At 36.1% G+C, this 21,344-nt stretch overlaps 1 protein-coding gene across 1 annotated transcript in view; it reads right to left on the bottom strand.

The window, feature by feature from the left end:
- Positions 1–1,771: 1,771 nt before the first annotated feature.
- Positions 1,772–21,344, bottom strand: part of LOC105231772 (headcase protein) — a 220,597-nt gene continuing 201,024 nt past the window's right edge. The window contains 4 exon segments of the mRNA XM_011213228.4: positions 1,772–7,232; positions 7,345–7,444; positions 7,555–7,643; positions 11,351–11,539. Of these exon segments, the coding sequence (XP_011211530.2) occupies positions 5,157–7,232; positions 7,345–7,444; positions 7,555–7,643; positions 11,351–11,539 (2,454 nt within the window). The 3' untranslated portion in view covers positions 1,772–5,156.

The raw sequence follows: 21,344 nt of genomic DNA, 5'->3' as shown, positions 1-21,344 counted from the left end.
ATTTCTGCGTTTGTGGGTATGTATGTCAGTGTGTGAGTCAGTGTGTGTGTGTGTGTGTATAAGCATTTGCTTATAAAAATTTCATGAATTTACTTAAAATTGCTAATTGTTGTTGCCTTAGCCTTAAATACATCTAACTGTTGCATGTGTGTGTGTGTGTGTGTGTGTGTGTGGTAAACTTACATTTTATTGAGGAGTAAATTTAAAAACTACAAATAGGTTTGACATTTGGACAACGGGAATAGTTGAACTCGCTTTTCGGGATTCTTTTGCACGCATTCGTCAGAAGTTGAAGCACCAGCGCCATACTTGCATAGGTGCAACATTTGCATGCGGCTTGAAAATTGTAAATTGCTTTGTTCGTGGTTTGAAGAGTTAGGGGTATCGATTTTTCATTCTACGCAGAGAGAAAAGTGCCGGTCAGGACAAAAAAAAAGCAAAAAAGTAAAAAAGTCGAAAGTACTTGCAACATGTTGCACAAAAAAAAGTCAATTCCGAGCCACCGTTGCAAATTACCAGCTTTTATAATACATATATTTTAAAAGTTTCACTTAAAATTTTTGTTTTCACAGATTTTCAATTTTTTTTTTATATTTCCTAATCCGAAATATTCGTTTCGAACGAGTTTCACAATTAATTTCACTTTGGTTGCCAAAGAATTTTCACAATTTGGAGTAAGAGAGCTGCAGAAAGTCAAAAGTTTAAAAAAGAGCGGTTGAAAAAAAATGAGTTTACTAAAATAGTAAAAAGTTTAAAATTTAACCGAAAAAATTTTGTGTGATAATTAAATCAAATTAACGAATTTTTAATTTAAACCTAATTAGTGAAAAAAATTTTGGTTTAAAAAAGTAAAAAAAAATATTTTTTTTAATTAAGGAAACAATTTTTAATAATATTTAGTAAATTTTAAATTTAAACAAAAAAATTTTAAAAAATTTTAAATAAAAAAAATTTAAATACAAAAAAAAAATAAAAAAATAAAGTAAAATTAAAGAAAAATATATTTGTTTTAAATAAAGTAAATTAAAAAAAATGTATTTCAGAAAATAAGAAAACTAAAAATAACATTTATTTTTTTAAAGAAAATTCAAGAAAAATAAAATTATAGAAAAATATTTATTATTAAAGAATTTTTAATAAAATTTAATAATTTTTTATTTTAGATGAAATAAATTTATTAAAATTGAACCAACTTTTTTTACAATAAAATAAAATTTAAGAATTTTTTTTAATAAATCAAAAGAAAAATAATTTTGTTTTCTGAATAGAACTATTATTTTTTGTACTTAATTAAATAAATGAATTAAAAATAAAAAAAATATATTAATTTTTAATTATTGAAAAAAAAATTATATTGATATTTTTTTAAGAAAATTCTAGAAAAATAATATTAAATAAAAAAATAAAAAATTAGTATTGAAATTTTTTGTTATATTTTTAAAAAATTAAAATAAATATAATATTTTCGTTTTTTGTTATTTTTTTCTAATTTGTAAAAAAAAATTTGTGTTTGGTTTTTAAACCAAAAATAAACGAACTCGAATGCAAAATAAGAAGAAGAAAAATTAAGACAAACTTTCTGTGTAAAAATTAAATCTTCGCTCCAAAAAAATCAAACTAATTTCCAAAACTAAACACGAAATTTACAGTTAAATTCGAACCGCTCTTTGTGTGCGTTTATAACTGATAAATAAGTAAAAAATTATTTTGAAAGAAATATATTTTTTTTTTAATTTTTTTATAATAATTCTTTTTATATTTTTTTATAGTAATTTGGTTTATAATTATTTTTAATAACTTTTGTAACGTCATACCCGCACAAATGAAACCAGAGACAAGCTTCAAATCAAAATAACAACAACTGCATATCACAATGTTGAAACGTTGTGTGCGCTTTGGCAGCACAACACAAGTGATCACTCAAGCTAAGCAATATCACAATTACCATGCACAGTTGAAATGAGTCAAAAGTGTTGCCTACTTTTCAGCGCAACACACAAAAACGTAAGCTTGCTCTATTTAAAGTAAATCAAATCAAATTAAAAGCGAAACAATTCAAGGTTCAAGTGTGACAACAATTGCCAGTGTCAATGACACAACTCACATTCGGGTGCACTGACTGCCTAAAACTATGCTTATGAGCAAATTTTGAAAGAGATCACATGTGGCCGTTCCTTATATACTTCCTGGGGACAAACACAGTAATTTTTAATTTTTTTTCTTTTATTTTTTACATTAATTTTATACCGAATACTAATATTATGTAAAACATTTACAAGAAAAACTTCACAAATACCGTTAAATTTTAGAGAGAGGCTTATATTAAATAGCTTAAAGTTAAGCTTTGCAAAAACTGTAGGGAGTAAGTGGGTAAGGGGGTTAGGGGGTTAGGGGTGTATCTTACAACTAACATGATCACGCTGCGCTATTAAGTGAAATGCATATTGCATGCAAAATAATAAGAGAATTACACGAATGCTATTTACAGTTAGCTGGCGTATTTGCAACAGTTACTTCACGGTGATTGGTGGTGAGGAATTATTATTTTTTAATTATATTTAATTTTATATTTAAAAGGAAGTTGAAATTGTTGAAAAATCTGTATTGAAAACATTGAAACGCGCAGACACCCGCTCGTTTAAGTCCGTAGTGCCCGGCATAGCATACATTTCGGCGCGAAAGTTTATTTGTACCATATGCAAAGCTAAAAAAATCAAACCACTACATTTTCAAGCGCGAAATTGCAAGCTTGCATGCAGTGCAAAATTATTTTTATGTCATCCCTGTGGCGAGCAGTCCTTCTTCTACATTATAATTACCAATCTAAGGTAAAGATGTTATGATGAAAAGTTACAATCAAATAATAACTAAAGATCATTTTGCATAGCTACTTATGCGCTTACCAACTAATTTGGGAGTTTCTTTCGCCTCACATTCTTCCATTGCTCAAAAGAATGGCTCTCATCTAAATACACATTTATATTATGTAATATCTATTCATTCATATTTGCAAAAAGTTGGTTTTTATGTTTATTGAAAAACACAGCAATTTTTAATTATTATTATTTTTTTTTAATTAAGTATAAATGGAAAGTAACGCTAATTTATGATTTATGTGTATAACTTGCTACGAAAAAAAAACTAATTAATTAATTAAAACGCATAATTAGTGATGTTTTGTAGTAATAATTTGCTTTAAGTTACTCCTTTTTTTATGCTAACAAAAATATTTGGTAAATTTTCTTTTAAAAATCCTAAGCATACTCCATTTTTAATAGCTTAAAGTAGAGAGTTGCCACAAACACACATATTTTTAAAAATCTGCAGATTGTAGCCGTAAATAAACTAAGTTCTATAATTGAATGCATTAAATTAGGTAAGATTAGTGTAAAGTAAATTGATTTAAATAAAACTCAAATTAAATTCAACAAAATTATTTTTCAACAGAAACGTAAATGTACACAAATTTTCGGTGATGGAATTTGCAGTTTTCGGAATTTAACTAAAAAAAATTAATTCATAAAAATTCTTAATTGAAGAAACATATTTCGAAATTTAACTAAAAAATATAATTCAAATAATTTTTTGAGCGCAAAAAATTATTATTTTTTTTTTAATTACAAGTCTGGGAAACATTTTGCATTTAACGATTGCGCGGGTGTTAAACAAATATTAATTGATTACTGCATTAGTAATTATCTGGTAATGGAAAAGTAATCAACAACATTTTGCGCTTAACCATTTCGTGGGTGTTAAAAAAATATTATTTGATTACTAAACTAGTAGTTATGTTGTAATGGAAAAGTAATTACATGGTAATGAATAGGTAATTATATTGCAATGGAAAGATTTTCGCGCGGTAAGGCAAATTTTGTTGAAAATTCTGTCGTAATTAAAAAGTAATTATGTTGTAATGGAAAAGTAATTATCTTGTAATGGAAAAGTAATTATATTGTAATTGAAAAATGTTCACGCTGTAATGTAAATTTTGTTGCAAATTATGCTGTAGTGAAAAATAAATTATTTTGTATTGGAAAAATAATTAAATTGTAATGGAAAAGTAATAATGTTGTAATGGAAAAATAATTAGCTTGTAATTGCAAAGTAATTGTAATTGTAAGGCAATTTAATTTTATTTTTTAATGAAAAAGCAAATAAATTTTAACAGTAAAGTAATTATCTGCAATACAATTTCTTTATTTTGTTATATAAAGTTATTATATTACAATGGAAAAAAGTACAATATTGTTACTTGCAATTTTTTTTCTAAATTATTAATTAATCACTGGCGGCAAGCATTTTTAATTACAACAAACTTTTTGAAACGATTTTTTTGGAACTTTTTTAATTAATTCAAATTTATTTTTTTTTAATGTTGTAAGTTAATAAGTTGGCGGAGGCAAGAATATTTTAATTATACTAAACTTTCTGAATTACTTTGCAATTAAATAAAATTTTTTAAATTAAATAAATTTTTTTTAAATTTTTTTGAATTAAACCGAATTTTTTGGAACTTTTTAATTAATCCAAATAAATTTTTCAAACAAATTTGCTTCGATGCTGGAATAAGCTGACAATATCATTTATTTCCAACTTTTTCGATCAGCTAATATTCATTTAACACCCAGCTGCTGTGGTAAATGCAAAATGTTTCGCTGTAGACGTTCTTCCACTGTGTGGAAAATAAAATTACAACTAAAAAAATAAGCTAAACTAAATGTACTACTTTTTCGCCTTCGTTTAACGGTAAACAGCTACTACTTCATATTAAAAAAATGTTAGTATTATTATTTCTTTCACTAAATAACAGTACTATTTTATATATATGCTGTTATCAAACGTAGTTTGCAGTTGTCAATCATAACTGCAGTTTATATCAAAATTCTCTTCACGCGAATCGATCACAAATTGCATTGCAAAAAAATTTTTATCATAAAAAAATGTTTATGCTTTTGCTACAGCAAACATTAGTTCATGCTTGTCTTTGCATATTCCGTTATGTTTTCGCTTTTTGTTATTGATTTGTTTGGTTAGTTCGCTTAATTATGCACTTTGCAGTGCGCTTGCTGCACTTGTCACATATTTCTATCTTCATTTTTAATTATTTACTGTTAAATAATTGCGCTAAATTTATGTCATACACCAACGTGACGAGCTTAATCCGTGTAATTCATTATGTTCATGTAGTTGAGAAACTGTTCGGAGAACAATTGCATGCAAGCCGGGCTGTTGCCGTCTTCCTCTGCTGCAACACCAGCACCGTTATCCTGATCGGTTGGCAGATTTGCACGCATTGCTTTGTTATTGTTGCCAGCAATGTTGGCTGCTGCTAGTGGCTTGGGTTGCGCTCGTCCAGAAGCGCTGGCGCTGCCACCTACTGACGATGTGGTCGTTATGTTTGTACGCCAAATGCTTGAGGCATCGCCAAAGTCAATGGAATCGGTGCCGAGTTCAAATTCGGCATTTGTGTTGTTGTTAGCGCGTGTGCCGCCTGTTGCAGCGCTATTGTCGGCGTTATTGCACCAGAGATCGGTGAATAGATCGGCGGTACGTGTGTTTGCGTTGGAGGCTGCGCTTGGTATATCCCAAATGTTGTTGATTTTGGCAAAGTGCGCGACATCGTCAGCGGTGTTGGTGTTGCAATTGTCGACGGCAAAATAGTTCTGCAACTTGCAGTTGGGCCAAGTGCCGATATCGAGACCGGCATTGGAGCTCACGCCCGATGAACAAGTCGATGAGGCCGATGATGAGGTGGAGGAGCATGTGGGTGATGTTGATTGTTGTACGCTATCGGTGGTGTTGTTAGCGCCACCGTCCATCAACACATTTCCTGCGGTTATGGCTACACCAGCCGTCTTTGTGGCGGTGTAATAAGTATCCCTGAGTGTATTGTTGCTGTTGGGTGATGTTTGTTGTGTCGACGGCCACAGTGGCTCTTTGCCATTGGCGGCGCCACAGCGATAATCTGGGCGCGTGGATGTGGTGGAGGTGGGGCTGAGCGATGGTTGCGAGCCGGAACCGCTTGAGCAGCCGCTGGTGGACGAGGCGCCACTCGAGGCGGACGAGGAGGAGCAACCCCACAGCGTTGAGATGGCATCGGCGGTGTTGGTGGGATTGTTGAAGAGATTGCCAGCGCCAGCGTTGCCAACCGAGTGATTATATGCGGCCTGCGGTTGACCCCACAAAGCATTCAATTTGCTGTTGGCTGGCAATAAAGACATTGCACCGTCTCCAACGCCGACTGCAGTTGTTGTTGCTGCTGCTGCTGCTGTTGTTGCGGTCGTTGTTAAATTATTGCTAATTAATAAATTACTAATACTGCTACCGACACTATTGTTTGCTAGTAAACCATTGGCGCCTACATTGCGTCCTAACAGCCCTACCACCTGATTGTTATTAATATTATTATTATGTTGTTGTGGTTGTTGTTCAAGGCCAGATTTAATCGGGCTCATTTCATTAGAGAAACTATTCAAATTCAAATTACTTAACGGTAGTGCTAGTGTTGCCAACATTTGTTGCTGTAGCTGGAGCTGTTGTTGTTGCTGCTGATGCTGCTGTGTTGACACAATGCCTGAGCTTGCCTGGGCGTTTGCGGTTGGTGCTGCGGCAGCTGCCAGGCCAGCCAAGGACAGACGTGCGGCAGCCACGGGCGCAAATGCGGACAAGCGTGGCTGTTGCTGGGTTTGTTGTTGTTGCTGTTGCGATTGTTGTAGTGGCTGTCTTACCTGATTTGTATTGTGTAGGGTGTTGCTCGATACACTGCCACCGCTACTGCCGCCGCTGCACTGCTGCTGATAGTGTTGTGCGTGCGGATGTGCGCCGATGATGTCAGGATTGATTTGTTGTTGCAGCGGTGCTGAGTAATCCACTGATGGATTGTAGAGCACAATTTTCTTCGTTTGCATGTTGTTGGTACCATTGTTGTTGTTGTTGCTGATGGTGTTTCTAATGTTCGCCGTTGGAGCGGCAATGCTGGCAATATTTGCTGCTGCTGTTGTTTGTGTGGCTGTTGTTGCTGCCGCCAGCATTTCCGTGGTCTCCAACGGGGCCTCATGTTATGCGATGGATTGGTGGCGCAACACATTGCTCTTGGTGTAGCAGAAGCTCAACGGCTTGACGAAGTGTGTATCCTGTGTGGCGCAGTAAGGACAAGTAACGCAATGCGAATAGTCGCTATAGAAGTTGAGCCGCTGTTGCGGGTGCAAGAGCAATTTGAAGCAATTATTGCACTGCAAAAATATGGAAGAGAAAATATTTGAGGTTAGTCCCGTCAAGGCGTAAAGGTAATTAGAAAGGATGTTGCCATATAGCCTCAATATAAAAATAAATATCTGAACACACCTTCAGACGCTCAGCACAGCATGGCATAGCGGCGAAAATGTCATATGAATACATGGTGCCCAGGACTAGATTCGAGCCATCCCAAATTTCACCGCAGAATCTGAAAATATAATGTGTTGCAGGGCTTAGCAAATGTTTCACAAATATGGCAAGTATCTATGTGCTTTGTGCACTAACACTAAGATTTTTTTAAATTTCTTATAAACCTACCTGCAGTTAATGACGCGATTGGAAGAGGTTCCGTCCAAGCAAGCCATACAAACGCAAGTCAAAAACAATGGTCTGCCTTCATACTTGACCTGGAATGATATTGGAAAAACAGGAGAAAAAATGGTTGAGATATGTATATGCTTAATGTTTTTTTATGAAATATTAGATGATAATTAGCTGATGCGTTTCACTTTTTGCAAAACCAAATTTATTGTTGAAGCTATTTAAAAAAAAATGTTGCCTACTTTTGGGCGCAATAAGAAAAATAGTAGTCTGCTGTTGCTGTTAAAATAGAAAATGTGTGGAAAATCCAAAGTTATAATGACTGTACATTTTAGAGTGTCTCAAATAGAGGTTAATGGAGGAAATGTTTTTCGAAGCCTTAGGTTTACAAATAGCTATATTTGTTAGTTTGTGTTTAATTCCGTGGTAATTTTTTTGTAGGAACCTTATATCACTTTCCTTCTTTAACACGGACCATACCATTAAAATTAAGCGCGCAGACAAAAATTGAGAACATTTTTTGGTACACTTGAAACACCTTTTTTGATTCGTGTGAATTTCAACTCCATATGCCAATCATTGTGTTTGACAGCTGTTTTTTACGACGTGAAAAGTTTGGTTGGTGTTTTGTTTTTTCAATGAAATCACGGCCACGGAATTGTTGAGAACGTTGCAGAAGTGTTTTTGAGTGTCGCAAGGCATTCCGTGAAGGACGTGAGGTCTTCGAAAACTGGCCTCATGCGACTTGTCCATCCACCTCTGTTGATAACATCGACGGAGTTGAAGAAAGACAGCTTAAATATCATCGTGTTGGCATCAGAGAGATAGATCAGGATCTTTAGATCGACTTAACACATTTCGGTTAACCTTTTGGGTATGTCGCGCGTCATAGTTAGACTCGTACCAAAAGGGTTACGTCTTTTGCAATAACGACGCTGAGTAGAGTACGCAGAAGAGATGCGTGACAATGACGCAGGTTTCGTGATTACTAAAGACGAGACGTGAGTTATCGTTTTTTGCCACAGTCCGGTTTAATTTTGATCATATGATATATTGAGTTGAAAGTTGCAATTTCTTCAAAATTAATATTTTCACACCCGATAGCCACAGCTGGATAAGATTAATGCATGCAACATTGCAAAAATGCAAAGATTTGCAAGTTAAATGGAAAACAGAAAAGAAACTAAAAAAAAGGTATAAAGAATAAGAGCGAGCTTCAAAAAGTGCTTGAAACGGCTAAAACGTAACAAAAGTTTTTGACAGCACGCCGACTGGCCGTGGCAAGGGAGGTAAGTCGGTACCGAACTGCAAGCGAAACTTTCTACTTATGCTGACATTTCCATGGCACTGGGCGGCACACGTCCATCCGCTGCTATCACACATACACGCACATTAACACTGACTTCCACAGCTAGACATATTAATTCAAAATAATGCAAGGCATAAACTTCCTTATGGCCAAATGGTGCAACGACAACAGCAGAGACATTTACGCCCACGACCGACGAGTCGAATGCAAACCCACACACAACTACACGTATGTATGGATGTACATACATATATGCAAGAGGTAGCCACGTTAAGCCCATCGTTATTAGTCAACGTTTAGCGGCAGTTTGTGGCATGCAACTTGAAGTGTGGCTGCCTCTGGCGCAACAGGCCGGGAGTTTAAAACCTTTTGCCCAAAAGCACATGCATATAAACATATAAATATGAATGTCAGTATGTATATGTGAGGACGTGAGCCGAAACTGCATAGAATTTAGGCTTCACTTTATGTGTGGGAGTAAAGAAAGTTGGCTACAAAATATGGACTGACTGATTGCATGCCACTGCTATGGTGGGTCCAGCTGTCTGAGAGGGGAGAGTGAAGAGGCATGTCGGTTGCATGTGATTTTAAGAACACACATTTCATATGCGTGTGGCTACATAAAGCTGCACGTCCGCCATGCAGCCAAGCAACCGCCTTGGTTGCCGCTCAACTTTTACCGCGACTCCAGTAACATCCACACGACAGCGTCATGCGAGCCCGGCTTTGTACTTGGTCTCCAATCATGCCAGCTTTTTATGTAGATTATTAGTGTGGCATTTGTGTAATTACTGCGAATTTAAGGGGCAACAAAATTGCAACAGCAGCCCACACACAGACCGAGAGTTACAAACGCCTGTCTTTCTTTATGCGTTTAGCGCTCTTACGTGGGGGATTTGGCGAGCGAAAGGTGTGCCGAAATTTCGTTAAATATTATTTTTATTGCTGTAATAATGTCAACAATTGTTGGAAGTTCTACTTAAGAAAAGTGTAAGAAGTTGAGTTGAATGGCGATGGGCGCATAGAAAACGATAGAAGGCGTACTTAATGACAGCAAAATGGTTACTAACAAAGAGAAAGCAGGAAGTGGGTGCAATTATTTAAGTGTTCTCAAAGCCATTAACGGGAAGTGATAGATAATTACTAGAACTGAGTATGTTTATATATAATATGTGGGAAAAGTGGAAATTAGAGAGCTCTGCAAATAAACTTTTAGAGGCAAGACTTTGCATATAACATTGTGTAATATTGAACTAAATATCATAATTCTCATTTTCCTTCTTTTAGTCTCCCACCATCTCTCTAATAGGAACTTCATAGAAATATTATAAATTCTGCTTAGATTAATTCGCTGTACAACTACCTTGACTTTATGATGTTCTTATCCAAAGTACCAGAGAAAATTTTAAAAGCTAATGATAATTCAAAAACACAAGCTTACGAATGGTACAAAGCCTCCAAAGACGATTGAGAGTACGTTAAAGATATGCTTCATTATGGACGATTTTCGATCTCTTCAAGTGATTAAAACCTTAAAAAAGTGAAGGATATTGTGCGTGAAAATTATCAGGCAAGTGTCAAGGAGATGGCAAAAGAGCTCGACATCTCTCGCGAGTCCGTCCGAATGATTTTGAAGGATATTTTAAGTATGAAACGCGTTCTTGCTCGACTTATTGCGATAAAGCTGATCTTTTTTCCAAAAAGGGTACCGTAAACAGGTCTCTTTGGACATGCTTGATCGTGCAAACTCCGATTCCACAGTCATGGAGAGCATTATAGCTGCCGATGAGACACGGGTTTATAAGTTTGATATGCAAACAAGTCAGCAAACATCGGAATGGAATCCGTTTTCAGTAGATCGAAGAGATAAAACAAAATTCGCAATAGCAATTAGACTTTACTAGAAGAGAGTATATGTTTACCTCATACATATAGGGTGGGCCATTTAAAATTTTAAAAGTAGCGTTTGCTGTATGGCACGTATCGCCGTCCTGCTGGAACCAAATGTTGTACAAGTCTTCCTCTTCAATTTGCTCACCATTGATGGTTACGGTTCCTTCTTCATTTTCGACGAAAAATGGGCCGATGATTCCACCAGACCAAAATTCGCACCATACAGTGATTCGTGCTGGGTGCATTGGCTTCTCGATGATTACGTGCGGGTTTTCTGTGCCCCAAATACGACAATTTGCTTGTTAACCGTGGCTCATCGAAGTGGACAATGAGCCTTTAACAAGATGATTTTATCGGTAAAAATTCATACACGGCGAAGGCAGAAATCACAGTAGCAGTGGAGAGCCTTGAAGATCCCGTGAAAATATCTAAATTGTTTCCTAAATAACTTTACTGAGTATTTTTAAGATATTTATAAATATATGTATGTATATATTTGATATATTAAGTTTCTGGTGGTGGAAGCCATAAATGCCATTTTAAGCACTGATTTTGAAATTAATTTAAAAGTACTTTGAAGGTTACACTTACCTCAATGCAACCGTTTGAATGTTGTTTCGGACTCAAAAAGAACGAACCATCAACGAGTGGATAGCGATCGAAAACCAGCATTGGCTCCTCGCATAAAATGCATGCAACTCGACTCATTTGCGACTGAGCCAAAGAGGACAAAATAAACAGACGAGTTTCGTCGTTGCCATGGTTGCCTTCGTCTTCGATCTGCAAGAAGAAGAAAAAAAAACAATATTAAAACTTGGGAGCTATAAAACATTTATTATATAAAAAATATTCTAAGAGATAAAGTATTCTAAAATGTGTATGAATTAATTTAATTTATTTTTGTAGCAAAAATTTCTCGAAAACAACAACTTATATTCCTTTAAATAATCCTTTGAACTGACCCTTTCGAACAACCTTCATAGAAAGACCAAATAGCGTAAATATGAGAAAGGACGAGCGCTTTCGCTTAAAATCCAATTTTCCTTAACCACAATGGCATGCGAAGCATTTTCTAAGAGAAAAGAAAAAACAACAAATAAACCAAAAAGTAAATGAACTATAAAGGCGAAACGTGCCAAAACAAAGTGCAGCAAGCGTTGGTTGTCGGTGCGAGCATGTAAGCCCGCTGACGCGTTGGTGTAACCGCAGCCACAGATGCAAAAGCTTTTAGAAGTGGCTAGAGATGCCAGAGCAAGGGATACCTGCGAAATATAATAAGGCACCGTTAAGTTATGCTAAATTGAATTCGCATAAGTAGCCGTGTGAAGGAGCATATTAAGTACGAAAAACACGCAAGCTTATGTGTATTTGTGTATGTGCGCTCTTAGCCAAAGCTAGTGGAGCCAATAACAAAGGATTTCCCTAAAGTCTTGAATGAGCTAAAAACAGCAGACAAAATGAATGAACGTGTTGTGAAATCCTTATTTTGAGACTACATACTGTACATGCATGTCTGCGGATATGTGTAGATGTGTGCGTGTGTGGCTTTTGTTATTGCCGGTGTTGACATAACATATTCCCAAATTGATAATCAATAAGAATAAGGCTAGCTGGCTGGATGTGTGTGTGTGCGATTGCGATTTTGCGGTTAATATAGTAATAGACGAAAGTCTCGACAACAACAGCAACAACTAAGTTGCAAATGTAAAATAAGCGTAAAAAAATCTCGCAAAATTCTTTCAATTCCCCATAGTGGCAAAGAAACATATGCTTAAAGTCATATGAGTATTCGCGCTCGAATCGAAATACCAGCTTTGTATACTTATGTCTGTGTGCGTGTTTGTATATATGAACCCCTCTGAAATGCTGATTTGTCCATCAAAGCCGTATAAGGAGTGGCAGTAATGTATGTCTGTGTGTGTGTTGTTGTGGCACAGACTAATGCGTTTATTGACATACGCGCCATATAATTTGGCGCATAATACGAAATACGCTCAGGTGTCCATCAAAGGCGATTACACATAGATTACGGGCGTTCATTGCTTTATTAACCGTTACGTGTGCATGTTAGCGGTCATAGCATTTCAGTGTTGCTGGCCATCTTGGATACACTATGTAGTGCAATAGGTGCTTCTTCTTGGTGTGATAACTCCAAATTCGCGGACGAAGGCGATATTATTCAGTGAAAGTTCAGAATACCACAGGTAATGCTGATAATGATTATTTGGATAATCAAAGGCGTTGAAGTTTTAGAATTCACGTTAATTGAACGAAGTAATTTCTTATTTACTTTTTACAGCGCTAATATTTATGAGAGATAAGAGTGTGCATATTGGAAGCCAAGGTAAGTGACAAATGCCTTCCGCATCATCAGTGCTGTCGTCACCAGATCTCGGACCCAATTCATTGGCTGTTACCACTTTAATAAGACTTGATGCATTCATCAATTCCTGGATAATTAGTTTGCTTATACTTTTTTGGAATTAGTAAGACATTTCAGTGAGATGCTTCTTGGATCGACCTAGCCTAACCTAAACCATTTTAGTGCGATCTTAAACCAAACACTTTGTCACTGGAACATTTTTTTCTTAGACGTGTGGTTTTCAATAATGCAATACTTTTTCGGAGTTGGTTTGTCATTTCACAAAAAGAGACATACTCCGGTAAAACGTTTGATAATATGGATTTAAAACGAGATGGCCACCGATCCCTATTTTCACATAAAAATTTTGTTAGGGGGTTAGGGGTAATCAGAGGCACGAAAAAATGGGATTTTTCAGTATTTTTTTTTTCTATTAAATCGTGTTATTTTACAAAAGTAGTAATATGGCATTATTATAGAATGTGATGAGTTGAGGACATGAAAATTTCAAAAAAAAACATGTAATTTCCAAAGTTATAGTTGTTTGTGTTGACCCTGTTCGAAAAAAGGTACTTGCGGTGACAACCATAAGTCCTTGGAGATTCATCTAAAATCCACTCTGATGATAATCCACTTTGAGACGCTGTTACATCTTCAAAAAGTGATTGTTTGCTGTGTTCTATGGGCAGAGTGAATCTCAAAGTGTTGCAAATTTCTTAAAAAATTAAGCCGGCCATAAAGTTACAGTCAATGTGGAACGCTATAGAGGGCTGATTAATGACTTCTTCGTCGATTGTCTACGCAGTTAAAACCGAGACGATTGACGCGTTGGATGAGAATATTCGGCACGTTGCGGTAAAAAGTAAGAAGTAGTCGAAAGTTGAGTCTCTCGGCTGGCATTTATTCGAGCCAGCCGCTTAGGTCGGGTACCCGAAACCATTTACAAAACATAATGACAAACCCTTATCTTTATAATAAAGCTAAATGTTTCGCCATAACAATAAAAAATAAAAAATTATATGCGATTTTTTTGGCTTGAAAACCAATGTCCAAAAAACAATCTTAAGAAACAGCTTCATATGTGATTCTATCGGGAAATGGTGTATCGATTAGGTCTATACAAAGTTTCAGGAAATCACTTGGTTAAGGAAAAGGTTCTGAATACCTATTTTATTTATATAAATGTTTCACTACTTCGTATATTCCTGTGTATGAAAGTCCTTAAAGGAAGCATCATCAATAATCAAAAATGATTCAAGGAATTTTCTGCGCATTTTGGCAAAGCAAAAGTCAAAGCGAAACAGGCTTGAATAAGTGCAGTGTCAATTCACGGAAACGTCAATTAAAGACCGCTGGATAGAAAAGCCGTAACGGCAGAAGACTGTGATTGTCCGCTTGGCGAGTGTGGCGCATGTAAACAAGCAACAAATGAATGTTGACATAAACCCAAACGCACTGGAAGTTTGTCTAATTTGCACAACGAAATTAATGGATAGAGGCTAAACTAAGCAAAGCACTTATTTGTGAAACAATCAGAGCAGGGAAAAGCTGCGCAAAAATAACACTCGAACGAAAGTAAAACAATAAATTCGATTAATGAACGTTTGCGCTTGCGAGATGCGAAACGATAAACTGATTTTGTGCCTACTTGTGGAGATGCTTAGCGCTGCAGTTATTTATAGTGACTATACTCGTACTTATGACTACAGAGTGTAAGTTGAGCGGGGCGCTTATGGAGTGGTTAATATGTAGCGCAGTGTAAATAAACTAAAACAAGCCGTTATGGACACAATGAAGGCGTGGCTATTGACATACGATGGCAAAGCATTGTCGAACTGTTGACTGTGTGTGTGTGTTATTATTTGAGTACTTTTATCTTATTTCTATTCTTATTACGAAAGGAAGTTACAATAGATTAAGTGATTTCTATACGCCGAAACATAATAGCAACGCAAAGAGATAACCAGCAACGGTAAAACTATATAATAATATAAAATAAATATTTGCTGCAAAAAGTGATTTGAGACCGTAGAGCGGAAAGTGAAAAGGATATGTGAACAATTGAAGAACGCTGTCGAGCGCGGCAAGCGAAAAGTAATAGCAGCAGACAGCTGAGATCCCGAAAGGCGCGCTAGACAATGCTTAGATATACGTATATATATTTTTTTCTTCTTTTGGTTGTACATTTTCGCTGCTATAATTGCATTTTTTTGCTTCCTGTGGGTTCTCTTGCCTCTGCCTCCAGTGCAACTCATATTTTCGCGTGTATTTTTTAGCGTGTTATTGCTTTTTAATAAACTCCACTTCAAATTGCGCTGCTGCTGCGTCGCTATTGTTGCAAAAATAATAATATAATAAATGGGAACATGAAAGGTTAACTGCAACATAACAACAACATAAAAAATAGGAGGTGCTCCGCTGTCACAAAGCAGCGGCAGGATAGTAGAGAATATCCTTGTAGCGGGCAAGCAATGAGGAAACACAATTTATGGCAGACACAAATGCCAACAAAGGCGAAATTTTTAATGGATTACGCTAGACAATAAACAAATACAAATACAAACTTACAAAAATACATACAAAGCTATATACATATGTGTGTATCCAATGTATGTGCATTTCATACACAGGAATATATATAATCTGTTTTGAGGCATTAAAAATATATCAAAGCATAACTAAATAGTAGTTAAGCGTAAAAACTTAGAAATAAATTAGATGTGACAATAACAAAAACAACAGGCAACAATTGTGCGAGCACATAAATCTCTATTTCGACAGTTTTTGTTGTCAGCAGCGCGAAAGTGGTACGCATGCTTTTCAAATCCACTGTACGCGTCTAATATATGACTTTGTGTTTCGGCAAAGGAACAATAACTGCGCTGGTAGCGAAAAGGGAAATTGAAATGACAACAACAATGAACAGAAAGCGTGTATTTGTATGCTGATGATGGCGGCAGCAAATTGAAAAGCAATTTAATTTAATGTGTTTATGACTATTGTTTTACTTTTCGGCAATAAGCGGCGATGAAGTGCTTGATACCAGCAGGCAAAGGTTATGAGAGTGGAAAGTGGCAGACAGGAGCGGAAATTGCACGGGAGGGGGGAAAAGTGACTGTCGAGCTGAACAGTTATGGTTGTAATGTATCATTACGCGCTGCGTTGGGCGTTTGTGGGAGGGTGTGGTGAGCACGTAGAAAATAAGAAGTAACATTTTATATGGGGTTAGTGGCACGCGGGTGGGTGGAGTGTGATAATATTTATGTGAGTAGGAAGCGCTGAGATTTATTTATTAGCGCTGGTGTGGAATTAACGTTCGAGGCATTACAGAAATGTAAATAAAAACAAATACACTTAAGCGCAAATAATAACATTAAGTGTAGTTAAGTCAATAAGGGAGTTGGAGGTGGTTGGCTTGAGCGTAAAAATGGCGGCAAGCAAGTAAAATGGGTGCGGAAAACTATAAACAGACAACAGTTGAAACTCCTTGGGTGGAGAAGGATTGATAATGTACTATTTTTAGATAATTAAATAATTGTGTGTGTGGCTTTGAAAGCAATGGCGAGCATTTAACGGTAATTCATGAAATTCTAAGTGTGAAAACAAGGAAAAAAGTTAAAGTCAGTTGTACCGAAACTATAATAACTTGACAAATAAAAAAGTTTTCCATACAAGAACTTGATTTTTGCTGCTCAGTTTCTATGGCAACTATATGTTATAATGGTTCTATCTGAACAATTTGTTTGGAGAATGTAGCCAGGCCTTGTAGAATGATAGTGGCCAAATTCGGTGAAGATATCTTGTCGAATAAAAAAGTTGTCCATACAAGCACTTGATTTTGATCGGTCAGTTTGTATGGCAGCTATATGCTAAGGTGGCCCGATCTGAACAATTTGTTCGGAAATTGTATCGTTGTCTTGTAGAGTAGTCGTGGTAAAATTTCGTGAAGATATCTTGTCAAATAAATAAATTTTCCATACAAGAACCTGATTTTGATCGTTTAGTTTATATGGCAGCTATATGATATAGTGGTCCGATCTGAACAATTTGTTCGGAGATTGTATCGTTCCCTTGTAGAATCTTCGTTTCCAAATTTCGTGAAGATATCTTGTCAAATAAATAAATTTCCCATTAGTTTATATGGCAGCTACATGATATAGTGGTCCGATATCGACCATTCCGACAAATAATCCGTTTTTTGAAGAGAAAAGGACGTGTACCGAATTCCAGCTTAATATTTCAAAAACTGAGGCACTAGTTCGAGTATACACAGGTAGACGAACATGGCTTAATACACCCTGTTCCAGGCATAAATATACAACTTGAAGCAAATAAAATCATATGAGTGTAAATAGAAACATATCCTTTAGACAATATCTGCAAATATCAACACCTTGGCGTTGGAGTCTAGACAAAAACCAATTCATTTGACGAAATAAAGTGTTGTTGGAAATTTTGACGATTCACATGGTTACATACACTTAGAAAAAATACATAGATCACATATGCGCACATCAAATAGATGTGGGTAATAAATTTGCTAAATTTACGAGCAACGATTGATTCGCTTGTTTGCAGGTAAACTAAGAAAAGCAAGTATTTGTACCGCTATATGTATATACGAACACTCATTACCGCGCTCGACAAGGATGCAGGGATCTACACACGGTGTACACACTTTGCATTGAAAATGGAAAACTTTCCGAAAGCAAAAGTGCTAAATGCCGGGTTTGAGTGAAATTATCAAATCATCACGTACCAAACACGAAACAACTTTACTATAATGAAATCATATAAATTTACCTGTACTATGAAAAACAACAACAACAAAAATGGTAGAGAAAAGGAACAAAAAAATTATAGAAAAGTAACAAAAAAATCTATAAAAATAACAACAAAAAACTTATAGCAACACAACAAAAAAATATACACAATAAGAACGCGCTGAAAACTTATCGAAAACATGAAATGAATGAACAGTTCTGTGGCAGGCAAGTGAAGAGTTGAACTCTCAGGTAACAAGGTAAGTTCGGAGTTTCTACATTCGTGCAGCAGCTGAGAAAGTTGAAAAATTTCGCCGCCAGCAAATCAAAAAAATATTCTTAAATAAACTGAAGCCATTTATATTTTTTGCATAAAAAAAAAACAACAAACCTTTTTTTTTTAAACTTCGCCAATAAAGTTCCGTTCGCCTAGCAATATCCGATTTTTCTGCAACTTTGCAACTTCCACCACAGTTAACCAACCAAGTAGAAAGCAAATAGTTTTTGGAGGAAAAATAGTTTGGAGTTGTGCGGCGGCGGTCGTCGGCAGACTCAAGGACAACCCAATTTAAAAGTTGAATTGGATTTCTTACGAGAATAACGGAAAAACTAAAAGGAAAATTAAAAAAAAATGTAGTTGAAGCATTTTGGAGCGTAAAAGTTAAAATGGCTTAATTCTTGTTAGTGGTAATATTTTTTCGACCAGCTGATGGCATTTCAAGTGCAAGCTCTCGAGGCAAGTTTTGGTTGAGAGCAATGAAAGCTTTTAATTGTGGCGGAGCTGGCGGATTGGATTGGATTTAAACCTATTATTTTCATTATTTTTAATAAAAAATTTTATTTTCATGTTTGACAGTAATTTGTCAGTTGAACACTTCACAATAACAAAACTGGTCTAAAATTCGTAAGAGAAAACTTGGTAGTATTGTGGCGTTGACGAGAGACCAGCCTTGAGAAATAACTAATTGAAGACAACTATTAAATAGTCCATTACTTAAGCACTATATAGTTAGACAAACTTAGCCCCATATGAAGTTAAGAGAGCAACAATTAATAATTAAGGTGGTATTTTAGACATGAATTTCAAATAACTAAAAATTAACAGTTTAAAAGTAGGCGGTCTCAAAAACTTTGCACGTGACTACACCCAAGATTTTAAGCCTCTTAGCAATATGAAACCAAAAAATATATATAGGTATGGTATATATTATACTGGTCTGGTTATACGGAAAAAAATTTTCACAAAAAGGTGACTGCTCGAAAAAACTTTTTACCACTTTTTTAAAAGTTTCGAATTTTTTAGAAATTGTAAAAATTTAAATTTGTGGATATGGAGAGTTCCAGACATGAATAAGTTTAAAAATTTCAGTTAAATTGGTCCAGTAGAACCTGAAAACTCGTTGGTATGGTTTTGAAAAAGACAGTTCCGAGAAATAGGCGTTGTTTTAAGTTTCAGTATCGGCCGAACCAGTTTGTATACCGAATAAATATCGGTTAAAATACCTCTAAATATCTTCGAAAATAACTGGAATTTGGGTAATTCTCTTATGGACATATTCTTGAGTAGTTAAACTTTGAAAATATAAAAAAAATTATTTGAATATAAATAAATATATATTTTTTTTTCTGGAATAAATAAATATATATTTTTATTATTTCTGGATTAGTATGACCTCTTAAAGCTGGCATAGTGCTTCTATATCCATATGTAGGAACATAAGTCTACACACACGTCACTCGACGCAGCCACTTGGGCGTAATTATAATTGAAATTTGAGAGCCACATATAAACCGTTATACAAAATAGTGGGACGTCATGTAGCGAAACTGATTGAAAATGATTTTTTTTCGATGAAAATTAAAGCACAGTTTAAGTTAGGCACAAAATACCGTAAGGAAAGCAATAATTCCTCAAAGCTGAAATTTATTGCAGGCGTCAATTTGGCCAAATGTAAAAACAAAAGGCGCACTAAACGCGAAAAAGGCCAAAAAAGAAAACGAATCGAATGAGCGAGCCACACAGAAAATTGTCACATTCTTATGGAAGACACACAACGGCGCAGAGCCGCAGACAATGTCGTCGTCGTCAATGCGAGCACCGAAGGCATTGATAGACACGCACGCGGGCGCTCACATACACACACACACACATATATACACATGGACATTTTGGATGAGTGGGCGGTTTTGAGTGATTTAATACCAGCACTAGACACGCACACCAACAACAACAGCTACAAGAATCCGTGATGCACACACACTTGCGACTAGGAAATAATGATCGCAACGATATAATGGCGAAGGCGCTGCCAAACGACGCCTGAGTTAAGTGAAAATTGCGCGCGCCCAAGGAGAAATGTGTGGCGGGTAGAAGAGTGCTCTGCTTGCAGCAACATGCAAATTGCTGCATGCAGCCAAGGCATGAATATAAAATTTGAGATTTTTATTGCCACCTTTCATGGGCGTATTCAAATTGCAGTCAAAACAAGGAGACAGTTGACTGGTTCAATGCGTAGGTGTCTCTCGGGCGAAATGGCAACGAAACGGGACGAAGGCGAGCAGCGCTGGCACAGCAGCAGGCGGATAAGACACAAATAGCTAAGCAATCAAGCAGAGAGACGGCAGTGAGGCAACAACATGGCGCGCAAACGTGCAAAGGCGCCAGGCGCAAAACGCACACACACACACTCGGATGCATATTGCAGGCAGCCAAATACTCATAATCACGCAGCAACACTGTAGAGACACGCCAGCAACGGCGCACTCCCACATGCTAATGCAACAGCTTTGCTGCCGCGATGTGGCACGCTTTTGTTGCACACTCAGTTGTCTGCCGGAAAGGATTTATGGTGAAATTTTAATGCAGCAAAAAATGCTAATCAGCTGCCAGCAGCAACAATACGACAAAACACACACACATATAAACATACGTACACACGTACTTATCCATATGTATTATATATACGTATACATATGTATATATGTAGCGTAGTACATATTGACGCACAATGCGCTTGTTGCATGATTAATTTGCTGCAAGTTGCAATAAAAGCGCAAAATATGGCCAACTGTATTTCAATTAATGCTGGCGTCTATTTGTGTGCATGTGTGTTTGTGTGGAAAGTCGGTGGGCGCCAGCGCGGGTTGGCGAAAATTCATTTCATTAGGAAGACATAAATTTTGCATTTCATTGATGGAGTGTGATAGTCGCTCAAAACTCCGTTGCTATGATTTGGAAATTTTACTGGCGTCTCCACACAAGTATATTATATGTATGTATGTATATACTCGTATAGATATATAATTATGCATATGTGTATACATGCGTGTGTGTCTATTAATATGACTACAGGCTAACTTTAATGGCTGCGGGCTGTGATTTACTTGCGGCGTAGGCGATTAAAGGCGCAACTGCCTTGACTATTTGCTGGCATTAATTTGGCGAAAGCGCTCACTAATA

This window comes from Bactrocera dorsalis, chromosome 2 (genome assembly GCF_023373825.1).
Source record: "Bactrocera dorsalis isolate Fly_Bdor chromosome 2, ASM2337382v1, whole genome shotgun sequence".
Taxonomy (NCBI): Eukaryota; Metazoa; Arthropoda; class Insecta; order Diptera; family Tephritidae; genus Bactrocera; species Bactrocera dorsalis.
This window is presented reverse-complemented; position numbering and strand designations above follow the sequence as displayed.